The 27,675-nt window shown below is 34.4% G+C and overlaps 2 protein-coding genes across 2 annotated transcripts; one reads left to right on the plus strand and one right to left on the minus strand.

Annotated features, from left to right (window-relative positions):
• Window positions 1-336: 336 nt before the first annotated feature.
• On the minus strand, window positions 337-8,403 carry vsig10 (V-set and immunoglobulin domain containing 10). The gene is made up of 9 exons (XM_048188842.1): window positions 8,098-8,403; window positions 7,464-7,760; window positions 6,280-6,585; window positions 5,845-6,129; window positions 4,055-4,333; window positions 3,410-3,523; window positions 3,308-3,320; window positions 3,016-3,158; window positions 337-790 (listed from the first exon to the last, which is right to left on the minus strand). Exons 1-9 carry the CDS (start codon window positions 8,147-8,149, stop codon window positions 699-701), a joined length of 1,581 nt encoding a protein of 526 aa, XP_048044799.1. The 5' UTR covers window positions 8,150-8,403; the 3' UTR covers window positions 337-698.
• Window positions 8,404-10,512: 2,109 nt separating this feature from the next.
• Window positions 10,513-27,057, plus strand: si:dkey-98f17.5 (uncharacterized protein LOC569123 homolog). The gene is made up of 12 exons (XM_048188843.1): window positions 10,513-10,720; window positions 11,364-11,475; window positions 12,024-12,117; window positions 15,277-15,331; window positions 18,602-18,742; window positions 20,416-20,576; window positions 21,001-21,099; window positions 22,249-22,394; window positions 22,474-22,645; window positions 24,385-24,497; window positions 24,818-24,905; window positions 26,200-27,057. Exons 1-12 carry the CDS (start codon window positions 10,606-10,608, stop codon window positions 26,251-26,253), a joined length of 1,350 nt encoding a protein of 449 aa, XP_048044800.1. The 5' UTR covers window positions 10,513-10,605; the 3' UTR covers window positions 26,254-27,057.
• The last annotated feature ends 618 nt before the right edge of the window (window positions 27,058-27,675 follow it).

Below are 27,675 nucleotides of genomic sequence, written 5' to 3' on the forward strand. Positions count from 1 at the left end.
GTTAAGCACATTTGAATAATTATAATACAAAAAAAAAATAGATTATTTAAATTGTATTTATACATAATGGTAGTATTTGTTGTACTGCCTTCAAATTTAAGCTTAATCAACAATAATAAAATATATATATATATATATATATATATATATATATATATATATATATATAGGATGATGTCATTGCAGTATTACAATCTGATAAGAAATCACCATTGGTAAAACGAGAATTAAAAAAAAAAAAACACACAAAAGTAAAATGTTTGGATGTTTTACAGTAATGTGAATTGAGGGGAAATGCTTAATTCCAATGAAAATAATTTCACAATGTAAACTAAATTAAAATAGGCTTCCAATAATTACGTTTTTTTATTATTATTTTGCCATGAAATATGACCCATACATATTCACCAATACATTTTTATGGAAAGCAATCATTCAAAACCAATTCATTAACAATATCATTCTGTAACAGTTCACTGACATACTGTAGTATGAAGTAGTAAAAGATTTAATATCACTATTTGAAGCCAGTGTATTAAAAACTAATACTGAAAATTAAGACAGGGCCTCTTTAAAATTTGAAGTTATTTACACAGATCGCTAAAATATTATACAAGCATAATATCACACAAAAAACAAATAATTTAATATAATTCACAATTTTGGAGAAATGATTTTCTGTATATTTAAATTGGTCATTAACAGTCTGCTGACTGATGTTCTGCTTCTGTTTGATCCGGATGAGTTTGATCGGTGTGTTCCGTACTGTCTGCATTATCCTCATGATCATCTATAAAATAAACATATAGACTTGTTTCAGCAAATCAGAAAGTACAAAACATTGTGTCAAACATATTTTAGAGCTTATAATAACTAGAGAATATATTCTCTATGGGAATTTTATGCTGATTTTTTAATGACTTTGATATGCAATTACAAAAAAAAAAAAAAAAAAAAGTTAAAATTTCCCTATTTTGCCATTTTAAAGACTCCTAAATTTGTTTTAGAGGTCCCCTACAGTAGGTTTACATGCATCCAAGGTAAAAAAAAAAAAAAAAAAAAAAAAAAAAAAAAAACTTTAATGTTCTCATAATAATTTTATCATCATAATTTCTCACAGTGTCAGAAACGGATCGATAAAGGATTCAGTCCTTCTAAGCCCCTCGTTTCCGAGAGCCTACTCTGCTCTGATTGGTCAGATGGCCCAGTCTGTTCTGATTGGTCTACAGCTTACAGTGCATGTTGGAAATGAAACGCCCTTAACCATGTCTGAATTTCAGCTCTGGAAGCCTCCTCAGCACTTGTACACTAACTGATATAAACAGTAACAATTGTGTCCGTTTTACAGTACCATATCAATTCGATCGCGATCTTCATCCTTTGGAAGTGAACGCAATGTGGATTTGCTTCCACAGCACAGAAAACAGCGTCTTTTTGACATGTCGACAACACAAACCAAACTCTTACAGGCTTCAGCTACAACTATAGTGTTTGAGGGCGGGTCAAAGTACTAGGTAGACGGTGTTCGCGGGCAGCCAATGAAAACCGTAGGAAGGCATTATGCAAATTTTTTTTTTTTCAGCACTTTTTGCTTGAACCCTTAAAAAACAAACAAAAAAAATGGTTTAGACCCTTTGACATGAGTAGTTTTCGCCCCATTTCGAAATTGCCTTTTATATCTAAGATACTGGAAAAAAAATTGTGTATGCACACAGTTTAATGATTTTTAATGAAGAATAAAATTTTAGATTCCAGTCAGGTTTTAGAGCTGGCCATAATACAGAGCCTGCTCTTTTGAGGGTTTCTAATGACATACTATAAGGCCTTGATTCTGGAAGCTGCGTTGTTCTAATTCTGTTAGATCTTACCACGGCATTTGATACAGTTGATCATAATATTCTGATTGTCAGTTTAGGGGATTATTGTTCTACTGTTGCCCCTCTTGTGTGTGGGGTTCCGCAGGGTTCTATCCTGGGACCAATTTTTATTTTATTTTCCTATTATTTGTTCCCTCTAGGTCAGGGTTGGGCAAACTCGTTCCTGGAGGGCCACTGTCCTTCAGAGTTTAGCTGCAATCCTGATAAAACTCACCTGCGTGTAATCCTGTAGACCTTGATTAGCTGGTTTAGGTGTGTTTGATTTGGGTTGAAGCAAAACTCTGCAGGGACAGTGGCCCTCCAGGACCGAGTTTGTCCACCCCTGCTCTAGGTTATATTTTTGAAGAATTTGAGATTCACTATCATCTGTATGCGGATGATTCTCAAATTTATTTACCACTGAAACATGGTCATAAATGTGCCTAAATAGAAATTTTAAAAGGGAAATGTCAGAGAGCTTGAGTTTGTTGCCCAGCCCTATTTGTTTGAACCGCGAGAGGCGTCTACTCTCACCTAGGCTGACACTACTCCTACATCTTACAACGTGTCGGGTCAGAGGTCACTCTTCGGCCGGACTCGACTCAGGCCAGTGATTATAGTTTCTAAAGTTATAAATATGGCTATTTTTCTTACAAAAATGGAGATAGTCCTCATTGCAGAACACAAGATCCAGGGGGTGGAGTTGGATCTAGATCCAACTCCTCCCACTTTACATATCCCTAAACCTACCAGTTTCCACCCCCTGGATCTAAACCTACCCATCTCCACCCACTGGATCTAGATCCAACTCCATCCACTTTACATATCCCTTAATCTACCCGTCTCCGCCCACTGGATCTAGATACAACCCCTCCCACTTTACATATCCCTTAACCTACCCGTCTCCGCCCACTGGATCTTATGTGTTCTGCAGTGAGGGGCTACTGCAAAAATGCATCGCTTCACTACAGAAAGCCTTTATTAACCCCCTGGAGCTGTATGGATTACTTTTATAATGAATGGATGCACTTTTATTATGGGATAATTTTCATTTTTGGGTGAACTATCCCTTTAACAGTGAAAATTCCTTTTATTATTAAACACAACAGACCCGTTAAACACAAAAGTCTGAACAATATTCAGGAAGCCATTGACTTACTGTATGGGATTCTGTGAATCTCTACGAGTGTGGTCGCATGTCCGTTTGTCAGCGGAGGGAGTTGTGGAACAGAATCATGGAAAGTTTCCTCTTCGTCTGAGTCCACTAAACTCAGTACATCCCCTCTGTCATCATCTAAATGACTGCAAAAAACATTATAATGCCTCAGCTTTACATATCCTTATTGGCACATGTTATATGTGCTAAACTTATATTTTGGAACACTGCTGAAATTACTATGATTATTAATCAGCTTTAATGTTTTGCAGTCATTTTCTGTGGTCATACTTACCTAAATCCTAAACCTGAAAAATAATAAAAGAAAAAAACATTTATATGATACATTTTCATCAAAGCAGTTTTATTTAGGTATACAGTATGCAAAACTACTTACCAATGCAAATTCTATCACGCTTCGTATATACGGTCACACCAACAGAGATTCCTATCATCATTACCAAAATGGAGACAAAGACGCCAACTACGGCCCCTCCATTACCTGCAGAGGCTGAGAATAAAGATTAAACGCTGTCAAACTGTGCATGGCCTGAAACTTCTTTTCATAAAAAGGAAAGAAATTTGCGTGGGGGATGTTTTGTGATACTTTGTTTTGTAAAAAGGGATAAAAAGGGAGAGGTATTACAGAGCAATGTCAGAAAAATCTTGCCTGGTCGCATTCATGCACAGCTGTCATAGCTTTAGCATCACTAGTATTTGAATTATCTCCGGATCTGAGCTCTGATGTATGATTTAAAGTATGCGTCTCATTCTTAAACGAATGAAATCATCATGCATCTGCATTAACCTAACAAATCCTGACAAGAACATGTCTGGGTCATTTTTGTAAGAAATAAGAAATTATATTTTTATTATAGAAAATAGAGCCTGTTTTAAGGACTATTTATTCATTTTCTGTTGAATTTGAGTTCAAATGTGATCTGGACATGTTTTAACTAGGATAAAAGGATTCTTAAGGATACTAGGATAGTTATTATAAAAAATATAAAAGTATGGAGAAACATTTAAGTTTGTAACTTACTCCTCACAGTTAGAATGACTTCCAGCTCTCTTGCACCAAGAGGGTTTTCACTGTAGCAGTAGTAGACCCCTTCATCGTCCTTTGTTACATTGACTATAGTGAGTTTGTATGTGGGTCCATTTTTGGACACATTATATTTAGAAGTGTTGTTGATGACTTCGTCCATTTTCTTCCAGACAGTCTTAGCTGACGGGAGAGAGTTGGTCTCAACACAGCTGAGGGTGATAGTACTGCCCTCCAGAGCTGCTACCAAGGGGTCTCCAGTTGGAAACGGCATCTCTGGAAGACACATCAAATATAATGGTTTTAATTCAGCTGGAAATGCAATGGAAAAAAAGGGAATGTTTAAAGACCAAGAAACACCAGTGGTACCAAATGGAATTGCACTTGTCCAAAAATGAACTACTCACCCTCATGTCGTTCCAAATTCACAAGACTTTCAGTCATCTTCAGAACACAAATAAAGATCTTTTTAATGAAATTTGAAAGCTTTCTGTCCCTCCATAGACAGCTACACAACTGACACTTTGACGCATCAAAAAGTTTTGTAAAACTATTATGAATTGAGTGGTTTAGTCCAAATTTTCTGAAGAGACACCATTGATTTATATGATGAACAGATTGAATTTAGGCTTTTATTCACAGCGAACATAAAGAGAAGCTCAACCGTACTTGCTTGACATGTGAGAACAAACCTCACTGGTTATTGCGGAAGCTCAAACGGGCTGCGTAACACGGGAATGAACCTCATTGGTTCTCACACGTCAAGCAAACATGCTTGAGCTTCCATTTAGCACAACTGATGTGTGCATTGATGAATGTTTATATGTGAATAATAGCCTATATTCAATCTGTTCTTTGTATAAAGCTATCGATAATTTGGACTAAACCACTCAATCCATATGGATTAGTTTTACCATCTCTTTATGAAGTTTTTTGTGTAGCTGTCAATGGAGATACATAAATCGCTCAGATTTTATTACAAATATTTTCATTTGTGTTCTGAAGATGAACAAAAGTCTTAAGGGTTTGGAATGACATAAATGATGACAGAATTTTTATTTTAAAGATTTTTTATTTTAAACATTTTAAAGATTTTTTGGACATTTTTTTCAAACAAATTGCAATTTAAAACCAGGGATGATAGTGCATATAAGAAAAATGTTCTCATGTGAGATACACTAGGGTTTAAAACTCTGAGATCAGTAAAATTTGTAATATTTTTGAAAAAAAAGTCTTTTATGCTCAATGAAGCTGCACTTATTTGATCAAAAATACAGTAAAAACAGTAATATTGTGAAATGTTATTGCAATTAAAATTAAACAATTTTCTATTTTAATATATTATAAAATGTATTTTATTTATTATACCTTTCTTTCAGGATTCTTTGATTAATAAAAGTGCAAAAGAACAGCATTTATTTAAAACAGAAATCTTTTGCAACATTATAAATGTCTGTACTGTCACTTCTGATCAATGTAAAGTGTCCTTAATGAATAAGTCTTTTTTCTTTCTTTCTTTCTTTCAGATAAAAAAAAAATCTTACTGACCCCAAAATTTGAATGTTTGTGTATGTAAAAGGAAATGCAAATTTTAAAAAAGGCACTATATTTCAGTTATATCGATGATAGCAGCACCACTGCTGACGTGACAGTCACGTTAAAGTCAACACACTGTGAAAGGTAAAATAATACACAGCAAATCTCATGAAAACATATCTGGGTCATATAAATAAAATGATGCATTCAGTGATTCTCATTACTGAAGTACTGTAGAAAAATGGTCTTACCGAGGTTAATGGAGCAGGATTTCTCCACTCCGGTCACATGATGTCCAGTACACTTCACTTCCTCTTTTTCGTGCAATATAAACCTATTTACAAGGATCTCCAAGCGTTCTGTCCCCTGGGACGTGACGTTGATCGTGGGACCCTTGGCTATTACGGATTTTTCAAGGACCTCGTGCCAGCTCAGAGTGGGCGCAGGGTAACCTTCTCTCCAGGTACATATGAGCAAAACATCTGATGGCTCCTTGGCCACCTCCCAACTGCACTCCGGATGCCTCTCTGGAGCATCTGAAAAAGGCATTAGAGACAATTACAGCCTATATATCACAAATCTAACAAACAAAACAAATTATATACAGGAAATGACTCCTAAAATGATTTTAACATTCTCAAGGTAAAAAAAAAACCCACTTATGAGAGTACATTTCCAAAACTTACAGTAAACGAGGAGTTCCTGGCTCTTGTTCACAGTTCTCATGGATAGTGTATTCTGGGATGTACAGGTGTACATCCCTTGATCTTGTGGCTGGATTCTGTTTATGAAGAACTTAAGGGTTGATCCGCTCCCAGACGCCTTGTCATGATTATCCTGCGCCAAATTTTCAACTGTCCATGTCAAGTTTTGTGAGGGACGAGACACACTGGAGCAATTAAAATACACATCTGAACTTTTATTGACATACAATGTTCCATTCTTTAGGAGAGTTGCTGGTCTTATATCCAGTGATATGCTTGTTGGACCATCTGAAATATAAATCAAATGCACAAACATTAATAATAATTCATTTGACTCTCACAATCATCACATCATAAATGGCTCTTTAGGAAATCAGAATTAACAGAAGCTCTTAAAATATTACATAACAAATGAGCCTAGTTTAATTTTCAATAAAACAAATACACTACCGTTCAAAAGTTTGGGATCGGTACGATTTTTTAATGCTTTTGAAAGAAGTCTCATATGCGCACCAAGGCTACATTTATTTAATCAAAAATACAGTAAAATATTAGATAAAAAATTACAAATATTTTCTATTTTAATGCATTTTAAAATGTATTTTATTCCTGTGATGTCAAAGCATCATTACTCCAGTCTTCAGTGTCACATGACCCTTCAGAAATCATTCTAATATGCTGATTTGCTGCTCAAGAAACATTTCTTATTATTATCAAGTTTGAAAACAGCTTCATATTTTTGTGGAAATGGTGATATTTTTTTTTCAGGATTTCCTTTTATTTCGAAATAGATTTTTTTTTCAACACTATAAATGTCGTTACTGTTACTTTGGATGAATTTAATGCCTCCTTGCTAAATAAAAGTATCAATTTTTTCAAAAACTTTTGAGAGGTAACATATAGTTTGTTTATTTCCTGTTAATCTTTAAAATGTTCAAAAGATCTAGACAGATTACTTGTGGTGTTCAGTTAGTCGTTATGCATGGTGGCTGTCCTACACATCTCAGTCACATGGTGGTGGTTTTCTAGGTTCATGCAAGAGCAGTTGAACCAGAAAAACCTGTTTGAAGTAATACTCCCTAACTTACAGAAACTGGAGACATCTATTGCATATCAAAGCTTTGCACTGTCACATTAGTACGATTTAGATATCCCTAACACCATACCGGCAACTTGAAGCTTGATGTTCGAGTGAGTTTGCCATGAGGTCTCATCCTTTATTTGGCATTCACATGTATACAGGCCTTCATCGATATACTGAAGGCCACTGATCCTCAGAGAGCCATTGTTTAAAATGGAAAGATGCTCCGATGGCTTCGAGGGGTTTTGGGTTGCAACAATAACTCCATCTTTCTTCCAATGATAAAGAACTGAAGATGCATTAAATGGCTGGTCATGGCACTGTAGTGTAGTATTCTCGCCTTTCTCACCGATAACGTTCAGCTGCACCTGCTCCTCTGACACTACAGGAAGATGGACAGAGACAGTGTGGTTTAGAGCAGTACTGGGATCACTTACAAACATGTGCTATGGTAATACCATGTTTTTTGAATACGGTACAATTGTAACATCTAGGTAGAGTACTGGATTTTGAAGTACCATGTAAATATCATTACATACCATGGTTTCACTTACAAATAATTATCAAAAAGTGCAAGGATACTACCATGGTGTTTGGACAGGTACCATCCTGGAAATCCTCTGGTAAATACTGGTACATGAATTTGTAGTACCAATACATAAAAAAACATAATGTCTTTTTTAAAAATGAAACCTGAATAAATGTAGATGTCAACTCACCTGTTTGATGCGACAGAAGAAGCAGATATAGAAGTATTGCAGATTTTGTCATTGCAGGATTGTCAGGGTCTGATTATGGGATAAAATATTGTCCTTTGCAAATTCGACTGAGTTTCTTTTTGTTTAGCGACAAAACGCTTTAAATCGTTTTCTATGAATTTAACAAATAACCAGAAATATTGTTAAGCTAAAATCGTGGCCGTTCTGAATTCGCTTCCTGTGTAGTTTGTGTTACGTTTGATTCATATCCATCTTCAACCTGTCCTGTTTACTTGCGTTTCTTTCCCGGAAACTTTGAAATTGCAGTTTGACCACACCCTTCACCTGCGCGCTTAAAGAGACACACACCACCTTTCACAGTTCACACGCAGTCCAGTCTTGCAGGTTGATCAGGTTCACAAGGTTAGACCCTGTTCAGAAGCTCCAAAGGTCCTCTTTACTTTAGATGGTAAATGTAATGATATGCTATTGTGGAGTTGTTGTTGTTGTTGCAGGTGAAATTGACCTGAAGGGTTGTAATGTAGGCCAAGTGTGGTGTTTTGTTTTTGTTTTGCTTTACATTTAAACATGCAGTGTAAACAGATGAATCAGTGTATGTTATTGTGTTTTATATATATGTGTGTGTGTGTGTGTGTGTGTGTGTGTGTGTGTGTGTGTGTGTGTGTGTGTGTAAATAATATTTTTAAATATACATTTTTTAAAACTACACACACACACACACACACACACACATATATATATATATATATATATATATATATATATATATATATATATATATATATATATATATATATATATATATATATATATATGGGTCATTCCACAGAAACGTCCACTTTTGGTATGACAAAATGTCTTAAAATGTATTTCTTTTTCTAACATTTGAAATTAGACCACATTATTATATGAATACACATAAATGACAGCTTAATGAACTTTTGTTTTATTTTTTTGTGCATTTATTTAAAGACCTCATGTACCCATTTTTTTGTCACTGGTGTTACCTTACTTCTCTGGCATTTTTAAACATTTTTATGTAATATTATTTCTCATTTTTTTCAGCACATGCAGTCAGAGTTACAGAATAATGATAATGCAAATAATAAGAAGATTATGTGTTTTTTTTATTTTAATAAGGTTAGTTAAAAGTGTGATTGAATGATGTTAATTCAATTGCGCAACCACGTATTTGCTATAACAATGAAAATATTTTTTTAAAAAAAAGTTATAGACAAGTAATGATGTTATTCTTTACATCTTAATTCTTGTGTGTAGCAGAATTCAATGGATGTATAATTATTATCATGTCACATATGACACATTTTATTTAATGTGACAGACAAAAAAATAGTAACACCAGTGATATATAGATTATATATATATACATACATATATATATATAAATAGATTAAATATTTGTTCTTATATTTAATTATTAGTATTTAGTTTTACATTTAAATATGCAGTATAAACAGATGAATCAGTGTATGTTTTTTGTGTGTGTGTAAATAATATATTTAATTTTTAAAAAAATAAAATATATATAGTATTTAGTGTGTGTGTGTGTGTAAATAATATTTTTAAATATTTTTTAGAAAAACTATATATATATATATATATATATATATATATATAAAATTTAAAATAAATATTAAATGTTTTTTTCTTATATTTATTAATTATTAGTATTTAGTTTTACATTTAAACATGCAGTATAAACAGATGAATCAGCGTGTTATTGTGTTTTTTATATATATGTGTGTGTGTGTGTGTGTGTGTGTGTGTGTGTAAATATTTGTAAATATTATTTTAAAAAACAACATATATATATATATATATATATAATTTAAAACTATATTAAATGCTTTTTCTTATATTTACTAATTATTATTATTTAGTTTTACATTTAAACATGCAGTATAAACATGAATCAGCATATATTATTGTTTTACATATACTGTATATATATGTGTGTGTGTGTGTGTGTGTGTGTGTAAATATGTTTAAATATTATTTTAAAATATATATTTATATATAGATATCGATATCTATCTATCTATCTATCTGATATATATATATATATATATATATATATATATATATATATATATATATATATATATGTGTATATATATATATATATATATATATATATATATATATATATATATATATATAGATAGATAGATAGATAGATATAGATATATAGATATATGCTTTGGCAATATTGTATTATTTACAGTCATGCCAATAAAGCAATTTTGAATTGAATTGCATATATATAATTTAAAAATATATATTAAGTATTTGTTCTTACATTTATTATTAATTATTAGTTTTTAGTATTAGCTGATTTGTGCAAGATATGTCTAGTTCCAATGTTTCAACTTTCACCTCCGTTAGAGGGCGCCAGAGCTTTACATTTCTGACGTCTCTCCGTGTGCGACACTGTTTAGGTTCCCCCGCGTTTGGTGCCGGTGAAAATCAGTCCTACACATTTTCAATATGTCAGGCTGTAAGAAGCCACGAGCTGTAGCAAATCCTCTGGAGTCAACCATTACAACACCGAGTGAAAGAATACTGAAAGAATGTCACACTTTATATGTCGACAACGAAAACGGTAAATAACGCGTACACATTCATATGTAAACACATTACTGTTGTGTCTTTGATATGATCGAAAACATTATGAAACACTGTAAGGTGCAAATCAGCTTGAAAGTTCAACGTCCGAGATATGTAATGCTGTTAGTTATATTTATATTGTGTCACTCATTCAGAAGGTGTGTTATGGCTGTTTCTAAAACATAGTCAACTGCAAATCTAGACCGTTTGAACTTTACATGATAAATGGCAGCATGACTATATAAGCACAGTTCACAGGGTTTAGAGACAGTAATGTTGAACATTTGTCTCTGCATGTCACGGTACTGCAGATCATGGGTCAGTACAGTCTATATTCAGTAATAGTACAGTATATGTAAGTCTGTGATTATACAAGATCCTTCAAATTCATCTAAACTGAAAGGTCTTTTACAGGCATATAATGTACAGTATTTATAGTATACAGGTGCATGTTTGTATGCACAATTATTAATGTGTGTGTGTGTGGATAGAGAGATAAATATGTACTAATATATATATATAATTGTATAAATCTATGTAACATATTATTACCCTCTTTGCATTTAAATTGGTGTTGAGAAGCAATAAAGCATCATATACTGACACTGAAACCCTTTTTGTCTGGATGTGTTTGACAGGATTGGTGAAAATGGCAGAGAGTTTAGGAGTGAGGCTGTTACCTCCTCGGAAAAAGATTATAGTGATGATCATGGGAAACCATTCTGCCGGAAAAAGCTCCTTCATTAACTGGTAATCACACCTCTCACATCTTAAAATGAAAAATGATCTGGAGATCATTTAACGATTATAAAGAAATGCATATTTTTATTGAGAATCACATTTTCTTTTCCCCATTTTTGTTGACGTATCCCAATATTTAGACAGTGGTTCTCAACCTTTTTGACTCTAAATATTGTTGACAAAAATATTAAAAGGCTTATGAATAAGGATAAGAATTTAAAAAATCTTTTGCTCTCAATTTCTACCCGATAGAATATTTTAGAGCTTGGCATAGAAACTAGAAAAATGTACATTTGTTAAAAAAATGCCCAAGTCGTTTTAAGACTATTATTTTACATGACGATTCCAGGTCTAGAAATAACATGTAATTACACTTTAATTTAATTATTTTAAGGACCTTTGCTGAGGTCCTCAGACCCCTGGTTGAGAACCACTGCATTGGACCATATATTTCTTAACAATTATTTATAAAAATATTAAAAATTACAAAAGAGAATAAATAGTACATATGTATAAGGGAATAAAAATATTATTAATAATTTTTAACTATCTTTCAGGTATGTGGAGGAGCACATACAGAAGACCGGTGTGGCCATAGAGACACAAGGCTTCACATTTATAACCAGTGGGAGAAAAAGAGAATCACTGACTGTAAGTACATTTACATGCACACCAAAAAGCCGATTATTGCGAGAAAGCTGCTTAAGACACAGTGTGTACACTCTTAACCCCTGTATACGTAGCAAGGAAAATGTGGTTTGCGTTTGATTATTTTGATTACATTATTATCACAAATATTTTATTTCATATATATATATATATATATATATATATATATACACAAGATACCAGATAAGGCATATATACAGAGATATACAAAGATGAATCTTCTGTTTGTGTGCTTTAACTATTCACTGCCATTACTTTGCCCTCCTGATGATCATAAATATGGCGGATGAGCAGGAAAGTCACATGACTGAAACTGATAAATAGTGAAAGTGCATTTGTGAGGCGATTAATAATGACTCATGGGTCACATGTCGACACTGTTATCATTAAGACAAGCTGCCATACAATAAAACCAAGCTGCAAAGAGATCAATCAGAAGAAAACACATTAGCTGAACCTGTTTTAATGAATTTTCTCAAAAGCAGCCCTTATGAATTTTTAAAGACACATTTTCCTGATCTCAGGATGCCTGCGAAAACCAGCTTTAGTGCTTTTAAAGAGAGAGACGTTATTTTTTAAAGAAATGTTTGTTTGCTTTCAGCCACCAATAAAAGTGTCATAGGCTCAGATTCTTTTGATACAAAAATCAGAGCAAAAAAATCCTGTTCCCTATCATTTCCTGTTCTCTCTCTGCTTTCCTCTCTAATGGCACAGGTCCAAAAAAAATTCTTGTGAGTAGATACAGAAACCGTCTCATTTTTTTTTTTTCTGCTGATGAAGAAATTCTTCAGAATTAATTGAAATATGGTCAGTTGTGTCAAACAGAGCTGAGAGTATCTCACTTGTAATAGAGCATCATCAAAACAGCTAAAATATTAGCCAGGCCTAAGAGTCGAGTTGAAATCTGTAAAGCTTTCTGCAGAATTCTGCTGCTTACTAATAAGTGACATTCTGAAGTGTGATGATGTCTGTGAAGGCCAATATCATCTGCAGTTCAAGATGAAACATCTCAGATGTACCAGTTCAGTACTGTTTGAATTAAGAACATAAGTTAGACCTCTTTAGATCTCTTTAATATCTCTATTGCTTCTCCTACACAGCAGTGTGATTAAATAGAGAGAAAATATAGACTTGCTTAAAAGGTCAGTTCACCCAAAAATGAAAATTCTGTCATTAATTACTCACCCTCATGTCGTTCCACACCTGTGAGACTTTTGTTCTTCGTCAGAACCCAAATGAAGATCTTTTTGATGAAATCTGAGAGTTTTTTAAAAATCTGTTCATCATATAAAGCGATCGAGTCTCTTCAGAAAATTTGGACTAAACCGCTCAATTCATATGGATTAGTTTTACCATCTCTTTATGAACAGTTATGTAGCTGTCAATGAAGGGACAGAAAGCTCTCAGATTTCATCAAAAAAATCTTAATTTGTGTTTTGAAGATGAATGAAAGTCGGGTTTGGAATGACATTAGGGTGAGTAATTACTGACAAAATTTTTGGGTGAACTAACCCTTTAAGTTTTCTGCTTCACAGATTGTTCTTTTAAGAAAAGAGTAATCTTACATACACTACTGTTCAAAAGTTTATTAATACTTTCATGCTCATGTATGAGTTTCTTTTGTTGAACACAAAAGAAGATATTTTGATGAATGTTGGTAACCAAACAGGTCCCAATTGACCTCCATAATATTTTTATTTTATTTTTTCTATACTATGGAAATCTATGGGGACCAGCAACTGTTTAGTTACCAACATTCTTCAAAGTATCTTCTTTTGTGTTCAGCAGAACAAAGAAACTCAAAGTTTAGAACAACATAAAGGTCCCGTTTTTCGTGGTTTTTTGAAGCTTTGATTGTGTTTATAGTGTGCAATATAACATGTGTTCATGTTTCGCGTGTAAAAAAACACAGTATTTTTCACATAATTTACTTATCTGTATACCGCTGTTTCCACTGTCATAAAAACGGGCTGATGACTTCCTTGTTCTATGAAGTCCCTCCTTCAGAAATACGTAACGAGTTCTGATTGTGCCAGCGGTTCCTGTGTTGTGATTCAACAGCAGCTTAGCGAACCTTGCCCGGAAAGGTCACGCCTCTTACCATAACGTGGAGATGCATGCGCTCAGTGTTATTGTAAACATGTCTTTAATTTTACCCTATCAATTTGAGCCGGAATCAGACCCGGTGATTGGACTGCGGGATGAAAATGACAGCGTTTCGACGACATGGCGACAAACACACTCTACAAACGCAACTCTTGTGTATTCCTGTGGGCGGAGGTTAGCCAAAAAACTGTTTTAGTGACGTCATTAAAGAAGGAAGTAGAGGGATGTAGTCCAAACTGGCCGTTCGATGTAGGCGACTTCTGTTAAATAAAATATCTCGCTTGGCATTGAACTTTGAGCTTTAAAATTTTACAGATTTTATTTATACTCTAACAACAACATTACACACTAACTAAAGTTTGAAACATGGGATCACGAAGAATGGGACCTGAGTAAGTGATGACAGAATTTTCATTTGGGTGACTATCGCTTTAATTGTATAGCTTTATACGCTGTATGTCAGTGATAAAAGAGTAACCTATGAGCAATGCAATGTTCCTCTGATGGATGCAGATTATGTGAGGAAATGCTTTGGCCAAAAGACAAAATGTTTTTCCTTATGAGAGCAAGAGGGAAAATCATACATGCATGCATGTGGTGAAAGAGTAGACAATATCGCAGCTTAGTCAGTCGCTCCTTCTGGAAGCAGAGGGGTTGTCTTAAAGACACAGCGTCCTTTTTCCCAAGCATATAGGGCTCTCCCTCTCTCTCTTTCCTGCTCTGTCTCTGTGAAGAAGACCTCAACGTGAGTAATGTAATTACGCTGAAGGAGTGATATGAAAGGATTATCAGCTCTTTACAGGAAGAGCCTACCAGCAGAACAGGAAGAGAGAGCTGCAATGTGGCAGAGAGTATCACACCATCACCCAGCCTGCAGAGAGAGAGACAGAGAGAGAGAGAGAGAGAGAGAGAGAGAGAGAGAGAGAGCAGGGAGCCTCCCTACAGTGGGCCTGGCTTCTGACTTCACACCACATACTCCTCTTTAAATGTGTCTTATCTTTCATTTCTCAACATGTTTGCTTCTTTTCCTCACAGGGCAATGCTACGTTACACCTCTACCCACATTTCAGACCTCTACTGGAGTTCAAAGGTAGGAAATGATCTTCTCATATTGATATTTAACTTTAACTCAAGAGATTTATGTTCAGTATATTTAAATTAAACTTAATGTTTAGGTTTAATCAACATTATTGAGATGTTGTGATTCATAAGCAACATATCCCTCAAAATATGTTAGTGTTATATTCTCTCTTGATTTTGACATTTCAGCATCTTTAAATGTGATTTTTAGGCATCTTTGGTGATGTACGTTGCTCCGATTTACCTGTTTATCATTTTGATTTTCATTGCAATTCATTTTTGTAGTCTTGCACAACTATATTTTTCTGTGCATACATGAAATATTCATGCTTACTAAACAAATATCAACTGTGAATAAATGACAACATAGGCTTTGTTGATTATTGCACAATTTAAAAAAAAAAAAAAAAAAAAAAAAGAGAGAGAGAGATAATTTTATTAATTGGTCCATTAAACAGCCAAACTCTTTCAAATATTCATAGTTTTAAGCTGTTTTCCTCATTTATTGCTTAGAAATTAGACTGAGGTTGAAGAAAATGTATAGCTGAGGCAGGAGAGTCTACAGCTATGACTAACACCTCACACTGAGTCATGCGAGCGTATGTACGGCCAGCGCAGTATCCGCCTGAGATCGCAAAACATAGCAACACATCTCATTCACATGCTCCTCGATAAACTCCCTCCGGCTCTGCTGACTTAACGCTTTTCACTGTGTGTTTATGTAAGAGTCCTGCTGATGTCACAGCTTGGCTGCATCTTACGTTGGGGATTGATGGGGCTTCGTTAGTGTAGGTGAGTGATCATTGGGTGTGTCAGAGGGCATCATCGCCGCACACTGATTGTGCAGTTTTCCTTCAGTGGGCAGCGTGGATTCACCTGGTGCAGAGAACCAGAATGAGTCATTCACATTGACAGTAGTGCAGCATTGGTGGGATACACAGGGAGAAATGTCTTCCCACATTAGTGCTACACAGAACACAGCACAAATATGAAATGAAAATGGCGTATTGTACAGCCATCACATACTGTATCACAAGCCTGATACGATTATGAGATTCATTCGTGCTTTGAACAGTGAGAAATGCATGCATCCTTCCATTTTCATGTACAATTCTTTCTTTTTATTGCACTTTCTTTTAAGTATAAACCATTATTTTTGTGTATATGAATCTCATTCTACTTTAGCCAAGTTTATGTGCATGAACTTTTGTTTTTATGTGCTTAAAACCTCTATAAGGTGTCACATTGAAGGTTTTTCAAATGTTTAAAACGTCTGTGTTGGTCGTTAGTATGTGGGTTTGTGTAGGAAAAAATAATGAGATTTGCGATTGGTGCATCGTTTGGGTGTGGTTTTGGCGAGTTTGTCTTATCTCAATAAGTTTGATACTATCATTATGGCTCAGGTCTCTCCGCAGTGGTGCTGCTTTGCAGTTTGGAGATGACACAGCACTTTCCTGACCTTTGACTTTTCCCCAATGGACTAGATCCCTTAGTATCTCCTTCCACCTTTCAGAAGTAATGTCAGCAGTGAGACGCGTCTCTCCAGTTACCGTTTCACTTTTAAAAAGACTCAGAGATCTCTAAGTGATTAGAGCCTATCACATGCACATGATTAAATCTGATTTTAATTACGTAGTGCCTGTGGGATGAAAGTTTGGGGTAGGCAAGATTTCTTTCTTTATTTATTTATTTTTCAAGAAATTTATTATTTTATTGAGCAAGGATGCGTTAAATTGATCAAAAGTGACAGTAAAGACATACAAAGAAAAAAATGTTCAACATCGATAATAATAAGAAATGTTTCTTGAGCTGCAATTCTGAAACTGAAGACTGGAGTAATGATGCTGAAAATTCAGCCTTGCCACTACAGGAATAAATAATAATTTTAAATATATTAAAATAGATAAGACTTATTTAAAATTGTAAAAATATTTCACAATATTAGTGTTTTTACTGAATTTTTTAGACAATTTTTTTACTGAATTTTTTAGACATTTATCCTTAAGTTCTCATTAAAAGCCAAATTATCTAGAAATATAGTAAATAATTGTCTCATTTGTTACCATTTATATTTCTCTTTAGAGTGAAAATTCAACTTAGCCATTACAGGAATCAATTATACTTTAAAATACATATAAAAATATTTAAAAATATATATGAAATAGAAATTAAAAAAAAAAAGTTATTTAAATTGTAATAATACTACTTAAATAGTACTATTTTTACTGTATTTTTGATCAAATAAATGCTGCCTTGGTGAGCATAAGAAACTTATTTTAAAAATCTTACCTATCTCAACTTTTGAATGATAGTGGAATACTCAAAGGACAGAAAAATCATACATTTTATCATCCACATTCATTTTATATCTCTGTCAACATTTGTGTATTTTAGGAAGTTTAGAAGAAACATTAAGATCTACCTTTGAGCAATAATGTTTTACCAGAGAATTCCTGTATATCTTACTGCACGTGTTTAAAATCAATGTATTTTCTGTAATAAGAAAGCGAAAGCAGTTGAGAGACAGAGAGAGATGGACAGACAGATCTGAGGGTGTGTTGGTGCACCTTTGGTGAATGTAGATGAGACGGAACAAATCGGGTTTGTGTGAGATCTTGCACACCTGCAGCCACTATGAAGAGCTTCAGTGTGAACCGCAGATGTGTTGTGAAGGTAGCAGAAACATTTGATGAGACATGACGTGATATTACTTTTCTAAACAATCTAACCTTTGGTTTTGACCTGCGGGATGACAAAAATGGAATATTTTAGAGGAAAAACCATCCCAAAAACCTTAGCAGTTGCATTGAATATGCTAAAAACATTCAGAAAATGTAAGCAACCGTAAAGTAAGCACTGTGGCGATGGCTTTTGCAAAGTGTTGCACCAGTTGCTATCTTGTTGCAAAATGTTTTATCTTATAAACATGGTTTTAAATCTCTTATCGTATCGGTATTGGCTGGCTGGCGTTGCTTCACAGTCGTTCTTCACTGGCTAGCTTTATGTGGCTCTACCTTAAAGCTGCCAGTTGAAGAGCTGTTGTGGGTAACCATAACAACAGACCACCAGATGGGGCGTGGTCAGGAAAGTGGGATGAATCCGATTCGAAGGGCAAAGAGTCAATCAGAATTCATCACCATGTTTTATCTATCAGATGGATTTGTTATACTGTGTTTAAAACTTACACAGTGACAGATTGTTACACAAAATCCACACGATGAATCCCTACACATTTCTAATGGCAGCGCAGTTTTATAATGTCTGCAGTTGTATATTGTAGGTGTTACGGATTACCTGGGTGCTGAGATTTCCACCTCCAAACAGAAGAAATTCAACCTGGTGACGTTTGTGGACACTCCAGGGTTGGTGGATGGAGATATGGTGTACCCTTTTGATGTCAACAATGCCATCACCTCTTTTGGTAAGGCTGTGTCTCATCATTTTGGACAATTTTATCTTCTATAGGCTACTTCTCTGAGATTTTCACAGGCAAGGTTTAAGCCTAGTCCCTGACTAAAATCAAAGTCCCTTTAAGACAAGTCATTTCATTCGGCGGCCATCTTTGAAACGCCTCTCGGGACATCCTGGGCATCATGCAATCTCTTTGAATGGGGAAACATCAAATTCTCCAAAACTGTTCGCCAACCTTACGATTAAATTTCATATTTGAAATCAACAATGAAATCGAACAATAACCGGCTCATAAATTTAGTTTCTAAACGCTCGAATCATGCCAAAAAACTGTATTTTTCAAGCTGGATCAAGCTAATTCGCATGCGCAGACCTAAATGTGCGTCTCTTCGGAGGCGCGCGTCTGACTGTAATGGCCGCTGAAGTGACGCGAAGACTTTCCTGTCGGAGATTGGCTCTTATTTAGAAGGCGGGACTTATTCCGCCATATTGCGCGTTACACTTTCTCCCATTCAAAACAATACGAGTGACACGTCTTGTGTTATTTTATAGTCTTTGCTAAAATGCATGTTTGAGCTGTTTTAACTGAAAGCAACTTGCATATCATAAAACATATCTAAAAATATGTCAGTGCCATTGTCTTAGGATGCAGGCCAGTGTTTTTAAAAGCTACTTGAATGTCCTAATTGAACTAAGGCCTAATCCAGGCTTAATCTAAACCTTGTCTGTGAAACCAGGCCTTTATTTATTACATTATTTGTATTTTGTATAAAAATATCTTCTGATACTGATTTTAAAATTAATTTTCTGGGTGGTTTTACGCTTTTATTGAGCCGAGCCATTTTTTCTTTTAATGTTTTTTGGCCTTTAGTCAGTGCACTATATGTTAGCTTTGTGATATTGTTAACTAAAACTATTAAAAATCTTTTTTTTTTTTTAGTTGAAATAAAGCTGAATTAAAATATAAATAGATGGGAAAACCTAAGCTAAAAAAAGCTTAAATGCAAATTCAAAATATTGCCTTGGCAACTAACTGAAATGAATGTTGAAAAAAGTTGAAGAATTAAAATATTAAAACAAAAAATGAAATAAATATAAGTTAATATAATATAATAATAATAATAATAATATATAAATGATTATAGTCTAAATTAACACTGTAGTGTACTCCTAACATTTGACAAAAAAACAGTGGATATACACATTTGACGATTGACCAATCGGAAACAGGTATACAAGAGCGCCGTTAAGATGATTTAACGCAGTCAGGAGGATTTAAAGTGTACAGTCTTTCTCATACGAGACAATGGACCAAAAAATATTGATGTAGTAAATTGGATTGTAGCAATTAAATACTGCAGCGAATAGCAAATCCTGCTTCAAGGCTTGTAACTTAAATTAAAGCCTATTGGCTATTTAAAAAAAGAACAAGCCCTTCGATATGCCCAAACCCAACGTCCTGTTTCAGAAGGCAATATGTCAACCTAAGAAGGAAAGTTTGTCAAACCTTTTAACATTGATTATCATTTTAAACCGATGAGACAAAATGGACAAATGCCAATGCCATTTTGTTTCCTCATGCATTTGAGTGTTGTTTCATACCCTAAAATAAATCACACAATTGTTATTTTAATAAAACGAGTTACATTTTTCTTCTCATTTAACATATCTGTGTGTATTCAGGTGAGCAGGCAGACCTCATCTTCGTGTTTTTTGACCCGATGGGACAGGCGTTGTGCAAGCGTACACTGAACATTGTTGAGCAGCTGAGTGAGAAGTGTGGAGACAAACTGCGCTTTTACCTGAGCAAAGCTGACGAGGTTGGACGAGAAACGGACAGACAGGTGTGTGTGTGTATACTTGTTTTGACTATACTTGTGAGGACCAAATGTCCTCACTTATATTGTGAAATACTTTCACAACCCAGTAGTGAGGACATTTGACTGGTCCTCACTAGTTAAAAAGGCTTATAAATCAACCAAAAGATGTTTTTATTTAAATCTAGTGTTTTGCACATGTTTCTGTGATGGGTTGGGACTTGATTTTACAGGAAGACGTATTAATAAAAATAAATAAGGGGATTTCAGATTGCATGTTGACCTTAATGTGTGATCTTCTTGCCATAATAATTTGTTCTCAGACAAGAAGCCAAACGGATGTTATTACAAATCTAATCTTCTGGGAGTTTCTATTTAGCATTTGCTCATCTTAAGGTCAGATGTCTATATCAGTCTTATACTGTACATGGTGTTGTTTTTATTCCAACAGCGGGTGATGATGCAGATTGTCCAAGAGCTGTGCAGGAGACCTGGACTCAACAAATGTGGCTTTGAAATGCCCACGATATACATCCCTAACCCTCAAAAAGTAAGAAGCGACTGTAACAGATTGCCTTGTTGGTTAAATGTTTATGGTTTCCCTCCTAGAACTGGAATCAGACATGAGTATTGAAAGCCTGCCCATGCCGCACTGCTGTGTCAGAGGAAATGGATTTATGTCTCTCTGCAGCATTTACATTAATGAGTTCTGTCTGTCAGCAGGGACTTGAGACACTTTTCTTAAAGGCCCAACTTAAAGCTACAAAGAAAAAACGGGCTGATTCTATAAAGATATAACTAAGATTTCAGGCAGCTTATAATACACTACTGTTCAAAAGTTTGGGGTCAGATTATTTTTTTTTAAGAGATAATTATTTATATTCAGCAAAAATGCATTAAATTGACAGTATTTATGTTACAAAAGATTTCAATATCAAATAAATGCAGTTCTTTTGAACTTTCTATTCATTAAAGAACCTTGAAAAAGAATTATTAGTTTAATAATCAGAAATGTTTCTTGAGCAGCCAATCAGCATATTAGAATGATTTCTGAAGGATCATGTGACACTGAAGGCTGGATGTAATGACATTTTAAAATATATTTTTTTAGATAGAAAACAGTTGTAATTAATAATATTTCACAGCATTACTGTTTTTACTGTAATTTTGATCAGATAAATGCAGTCTCGGTGAGCCTAAGAGACTTTTAAATGGTAGCGTGTATTTGGGCAGTGATATCAGTCAGTTTACATAAGATATATACAAAAAGACAAAATTGATGGAATTACTGTAATTACAAAATAACTGATATTCTGCTCAGAGCTGTTCATATCCTCAAAATGATTAGTTTCTATGTCTATGTCTATTAGTTTCTATGTTTATATTCTATTAGTACTCATAATGACAAAATGCATCCATGTTTGGCTTTGTTGGTAATGACAGTAAACTACTTCACTCCATTCACTGCAAAAGTTGATTGTTGCATTGCTTGGCAACCATAAACAGCCTGTAGTTATGCTATATTACTATATCACTTGCTTGTTTTGAATTTTTATAACACCCCTCAGATGTGGTAATATTGCACAGCCTCTTATGGCTTATTGCTTTACTATGTAATCGCACATGACACTACTAGTATAGATTGTTTATATATAGTGAATGTAAAATGATTTCGATTGATTTTGGTTTGCGAGTGCAGCCCAGCAGATGCATCAACCAGATTGATGAGGTGTGTGAGACCATTGAGAAGAGTATAAACCAGGCTGTGCAGAAAACACTTGACCAGCTGGAGAAAGACTGTAACGTGGTCATCTCTACCATCAACCAGACACTGGAGCAGGACCGGTACATGTCCATTCATCATATCATCTGTTCTATATCATGACTCATGTAATCAGTTTTGCATGTATTTGTCTTTCCTCAGGATGAATGTGAGCTGTAATAGAAGCAATCGTTTTAATTCTTTCCTGTGCGGAGTTCTGGGAATCTTCCTTCCGTCGCTCTTCATCCTCAGCTTCCTCATCAGCACTTTCGCTCCAGAGGAGCTGGACACTCTTGTAGGAGAGGGACTGGCTAAAACACTCTACATTTCCACAGTATGTACTCATTTTCATGTATTCTGAAAATTTGTTTAAAGGGATAGTACACCGCAAAATGAAAATTCTCTCATCATTTACTCACCGTCATGCCATCCCCAGTGTATATGACTTTCTTTCTAAAGATAGACGCAAATGAAGATTTTTAAGAAAATAATAGGCCATATATAATGCCATTTGAATTGTGCAGCTGGTTAAATGCTTGAAAAACCACACACAGCATTCATGACGATAATCTATACAACCTCACTGGACGAATCGATGCCTTCTGAAGCAAAACGATTGTATGTAAGAAAAACACTAATATTATTAACTCTTTCCCCGCTATTGATGGAATTTTCCAGCTTTCCATTTTTTCACTGTTATACAGTGCTATTACGCATCTTGTGAAAGATTAGAGAATCTCCAGATCAAAACACAGGCAAAAAAACAACCAAAACAAGCGATAAAAGCATAGCTTATGCACGGTGTAGTCTTTAAAAGAAAAAAAATTCTATTTTCTCAGCTTTTTGTTTACAATGTTGCTTTTTTAATGAAATTTTCCCACATTCAAGTGTTGATTAAAAAAAAAAAAAAAAAAGAATACCTGAAGCTAAAATAAAATTAGGTTTTTTTTTGTTGTTTAAAATCAGAGGCTCTGTTCTTTTCTTTGATAGATTACATGTTCAGATATTACAACAAAATATTAAAATTTTTGTGAAAATTGTCAAAAACACTGGCGGTGGCTGGCAACTTTTTAAAAAAAAAACGCTGGCGGGGAAAGAGTTAAATGGATAGTTCACCCAAAAATGAAAATGTGATGTTTATCTGCTTACCCCCAGGGCATCCAAGATGTAGGTGACTTTGTTTCTTCAGTAGAACACAAATGATGATTTTTAACTCCAATGATGATTTTTAACTCCAATTTTTAACTTTTAACTCTATTTTACTGTCATTTTTCTGACAGTAAAATAATGCATGTCAATGGGAACTCCATCTATAAGAGTCAAAAACACATTCACAGACTAATCCAAATTATACCCTGCGGCTCATGACGACACATTGATGTCCTAAGACATGAAACGATCGGTTTGTGCAAGAAACCAAACAGTATTTATATAATATTTTACCTCTAAAACACCACTATGTCCAGATGCCTTGCGCATCTGGTGTGTGAGGTCAACATGCATTGACATGCATTATACGGCTAACAGACGGCAACGGTTGCAGTTAAAAATCATCATGTGTGTTCTACTGAAGAAACAAAGTCACCTACATCTTGGATGCCCTGGGGGTAAGCAGATAAACATCAAATTTTCATTTTTGGGTGAACTATCCCTTTAACTGAAGTTTACACGATAAGTAATGCAGAAGCACAGAGGACCGCTTCAGGCGAGCTTCACAACGCACTTGCGTCACGTCACAACGTCCCTCTCATGAACGCTCATATGACAGTAGACTGGAAACATTGATTTATAGTTAAAAAAGTAATATAAAAAAGGGGGGGGGGAGTATTTTTCTTACATACACCAATTATTTCGCTTCAGAAGACATTAATTTATCAAACGTGAACCACGTGCCACCCGTTCACCCAGAGTGAATTTATTAGTGTGTTCATCTAAAGAAAGTCATATACATCAGGGATGGTATGAGGGTGAGTAAATAATGAGACAATTTTCATTTTTGGGTGAACCATCTAAGATCTGCTCCAATCGCAGATGAATCAGTTTTATTTTTCTTCTGTTTGTGTGTTGTAATAGGGAGTAGTTGTGTATCTGTGGGACTGGATTCCTGAAGACTGGCAGATAATGTTTGTGATCACCTTTGGTGCACTGTGCTACTTTATGCTCTTTCTGGCCAAGTATTTTGCACGGTGAGCAAAATTGATCTCTAATTGTTTCTTTTCGCTGTCACAAGGGGGCACCGTAACGCTAACATTTATATTTATTTATTTAGCACTTTATTCTTTGGCTATCTTTGGAATAGCATACTAACATTACTGTTTATTCAACAGTGCTCAAATTTTATGTATATATAGAATAGCCAGACCTCATAATGTTTAGTCAAAATGTCATAACTGGATCTTTCTGTGAAAACTTCTCTCTGGTGGCATATGCAGGACTTCTGTATAGTTTTTTAATGGTCACTTCATGAGTTTAACAGCAGCCCACTTAATGCTCTGATCTTATTCAGTCAGGGCAGCAAGACTCTTACTAGGAGAGAGAAGAAGAAACTGGCGGAGTGCAGCGATTACATCCAGGATGTCGTCAAATCCAAGAAGGTATGACATGCATTGCATTGCTATCGATGTTTCGCTGTTGAACAAATCAGCTTAATCTAACCTAAAGTGGTTTGTTGATCTGTCAGTAGAGCTATGTGATATATCCAATATTCACCACTGTGAATATCATAATTGCACTATTTATTTAGCCGTACAAGACATACAGTAGTCTCATAATCCTTCCTTGTGTTGACAATTACTATACTGTTCAAAAATGAGGGATCAGTAAGAAAAATTGTGATGGTAAAGGCATTGTATAATACCAATTTCTTTTTTAAATAAAAGCTGTTCTGGAACTTTCTATTCGTCAAAGAATCCTATAAAAAATGCATCACTGTTTCCACAAAAATATTAAGCAGCACTGTTAACTGTTTACAATATTGATTATAATAAGAAATGTTTGCAGCAAATCAGACTTGAGTAATGATGCTGAAAATTCAGCTTTGCATCTTAAGAATAAATTATACTTTAATATACTGTATATTCAAATAAAAAAAGTTATTTAAAATTGTAATAATATTTCACTTTTTACTGCATTTTTGATCAATTAAATGCTGCTATGGTAAGCATAAGAGACTCCATTAAAAGGCATCATAAAATCTTACCGACCTCAAACTTTTCAACATTAGTGCCTCTGATTTGAACTGAAAGTGATTCATTTTTCATCTCATTTTAATTCCACACTCTTTTTCATTTGCACTTTTCATGTATTAATGATCATTTTTAATAAATAATAAGCTGCAATGCATGCTGAGAACTGGCCTAACATTGTTCAACGTAAAATTGTTTGTTCAGATAACTCAATTTGGAAAGTTGGAACAACATTTGGACAAGTTTAGATTTTGATAATCTAAATAAGCTCATCAAAAGAAGTTTTGTTAGCAACATGTTTAGAGTATTCTTGTTTAGTTCACTCAAGATAATAAACTGACTCATCCTACTAAATAATCTTTTGTTCAAGCTACTTTTTTACATTTGTTAGAAGAACATTTTGAAGTTGGATTTTTTACAGTGCATTAAAATGGTTTAAAATTCACTCTTTTAAACCATTTAACAATATACAAATATTGACATGTACATTAAAAAGGATATAAAATATTGAGTTATAATGACCAGCTGACAAGTGTCTAAATCCAGACCAGCTTAACCAGCTTGGCTTGGCTGTTAGACCAGCTAACCACTGTAGACTCCGTGTTGTTTTTTCAGGAAGGATATCAAAATAAAGAGCCTACATTTGAAATGTAATGATGGTTTTCTTCTTCTAATCTTGTAATATTTGTCATCTTTATCTTAGCGGAAACTGTACGAGGAGTATCTTCGCCAGTGTGCTGCAGAATATGATTTCTGAAGGAAGCCGGCATGGCAGCTGTTGGGCAAAGTCATCTGATTAATTCATATCAAGCACATCCTTGTTTGAAAATACTGATGTTGTTTCATAGTTACATGAGTGATGATAACAAATCTGTGCCTTTTCGTTAAATGTGAATAGTGTTGTTCAAAATGTGATATACAGACATGACCTCAATATTCTCTTACACCAGCTAGTTTTTCTATATGAAGCATTTTTAATCAGACCTACAACTGTTAATAGCCAATAAGCTGCATTATCACTCCATGAACGCTGATTATCTGAGACATTTGCCTGCTCTCTGCTGCCTTCTTTTGATCTCCAGGTGCACTGTGGGAGAAACCAAAGGTACGATTGCGCACCGAATTCAACCTCATGTTCTCTCTACTCAGTGTTTATAAAGTAGCGTTTCTGCTTTTTATATAGTAACACGGAAGAATTTCTCCCAGCAGCCACAGAAGCAGCACTCAACTAACTTTAGGTCTTCCTGTCGTTCGTACAGTATGTACTGTTGCATGTTTGTCTGTATTTTTATGTGGTTTATATATGATTTTAAGATGATTTGTAGTGGTCATCAGTGATTTGAAGTGATGCTGCCTACAAATGTTAAAATTGTAGTTATTTTTAGGGCATTGTTTTATGAATACTATGAACTTGCATCAGTCAACCCGTTTTGGAATAACTGGTTTTAAAGATGGATCATGACTGAGATCCAATTTTTTAACCGTCCATACATAAAGTAGTTACTTGTACAGGGTGGGATCACGCACTGATGTATTTCTTTATTTTATTTTGTTTGGTTTTGTTTGGTAAGAACATGTAAATTTAAAGGGATAGTTCACCCAAAAAATGAAAATTTCTGTCATCATTTACTCACCCTCAAGTTGTTTCAAACCTGTCTGAGTTTCTTTCTTTTGTTGAACATAAAAAGATATTTTGAAGAATATGGGCAAACAAACAGTTGATGGACCCCATTGACTTCCATTAGTATGGAAAAAAATTAAATGGAAGTCTATGGGGACCATCAATTGAAAGAAACTCATACAGGTTTGAAACAACTTGAGGGTGAGTAAATGATGACAGAATTAAAATTTTTGGGTTAACTATCCCTTTAAGAAACCATAGCACTTCCATGACTTTTAAATGAAAATGCCTTTACCTCAGTATTGCAAAAACATCTTTCTTAAGGCTGCAATAATACTCATATTTCACGTTTTCAGTGTATAGCGTGCTTTTCTAAATGGATGTCATTTTAAATTGAACATTTTAAATTGAGGCTTTAAAATGTTTTTTTTTAAGCTATGCTGATTTTTAGCTGTCTTACAGAGGGGGAAAAAAGTCTTCTTTAATTGACTCAACACTTTGTCTTAGACTATAATAAATAGCTTGCTTGTGTAAATATATTTGAAAGAACAAAAAGCA

Source organism: Megalobrama amblycephala, linkage group LG4, assembly GCF_018812025.1.
Source record: "Megalobrama amblycephala isolate DHTTF-2021 linkage group LG4, ASM1881202v1, whole genome shotgun sequence".
In the NCBI taxonomy this organism is placed as follows: Eukaryota; Metazoa; Chordata; class Actinopteri; order Cypriniformes; family Xenocyprididae; genus Megalobrama; species Megalobrama amblycephala.

Coding starts and splice junctions, on each gene's coding strand:
- vsig10 (XM_048188842.1), bottom strand. CDS start 8,149: ATGACAAAATCTGCAATACTTCTATATCTGCTTCTTCTGTCGCATCAA. Junction 6,586..7,463: donor CATCAAGCTTCAAGTTGCCG/GTATGGTGTTAG, acceptor TTTATATTTCAG/ATGGTCCAACAAGCATATCA. Junction 3,524..4,054: donor AGTCATTCTAACTGTGAGGA/GTAAGTTACAAA, acceptor CTTTATTCTCAG/CCTCTGCAGGTAATGGAGGG.
- si:dkey-98f17.5 (XM_048188843.1), top strand. CDS start 10,606: ATGTCAGGCTGTAAGAAGCCACGAGCTGTAGCAAATCCTCTGGAGTCA. Junction 11,476..12,023: donor AAAAGCTCCTTCATTAACTG/GTAATCACACCT, acceptor ACTATCTTTCAG/GTATGTGGAGGAGCACATAC. Junction 24,906..26,199: donor ATGTCGTCAAATCCAAGAAG/GTATGACATGCA, acceptor TCTTTATCTTAG/CGGAAACTGTACGAGGAGTA.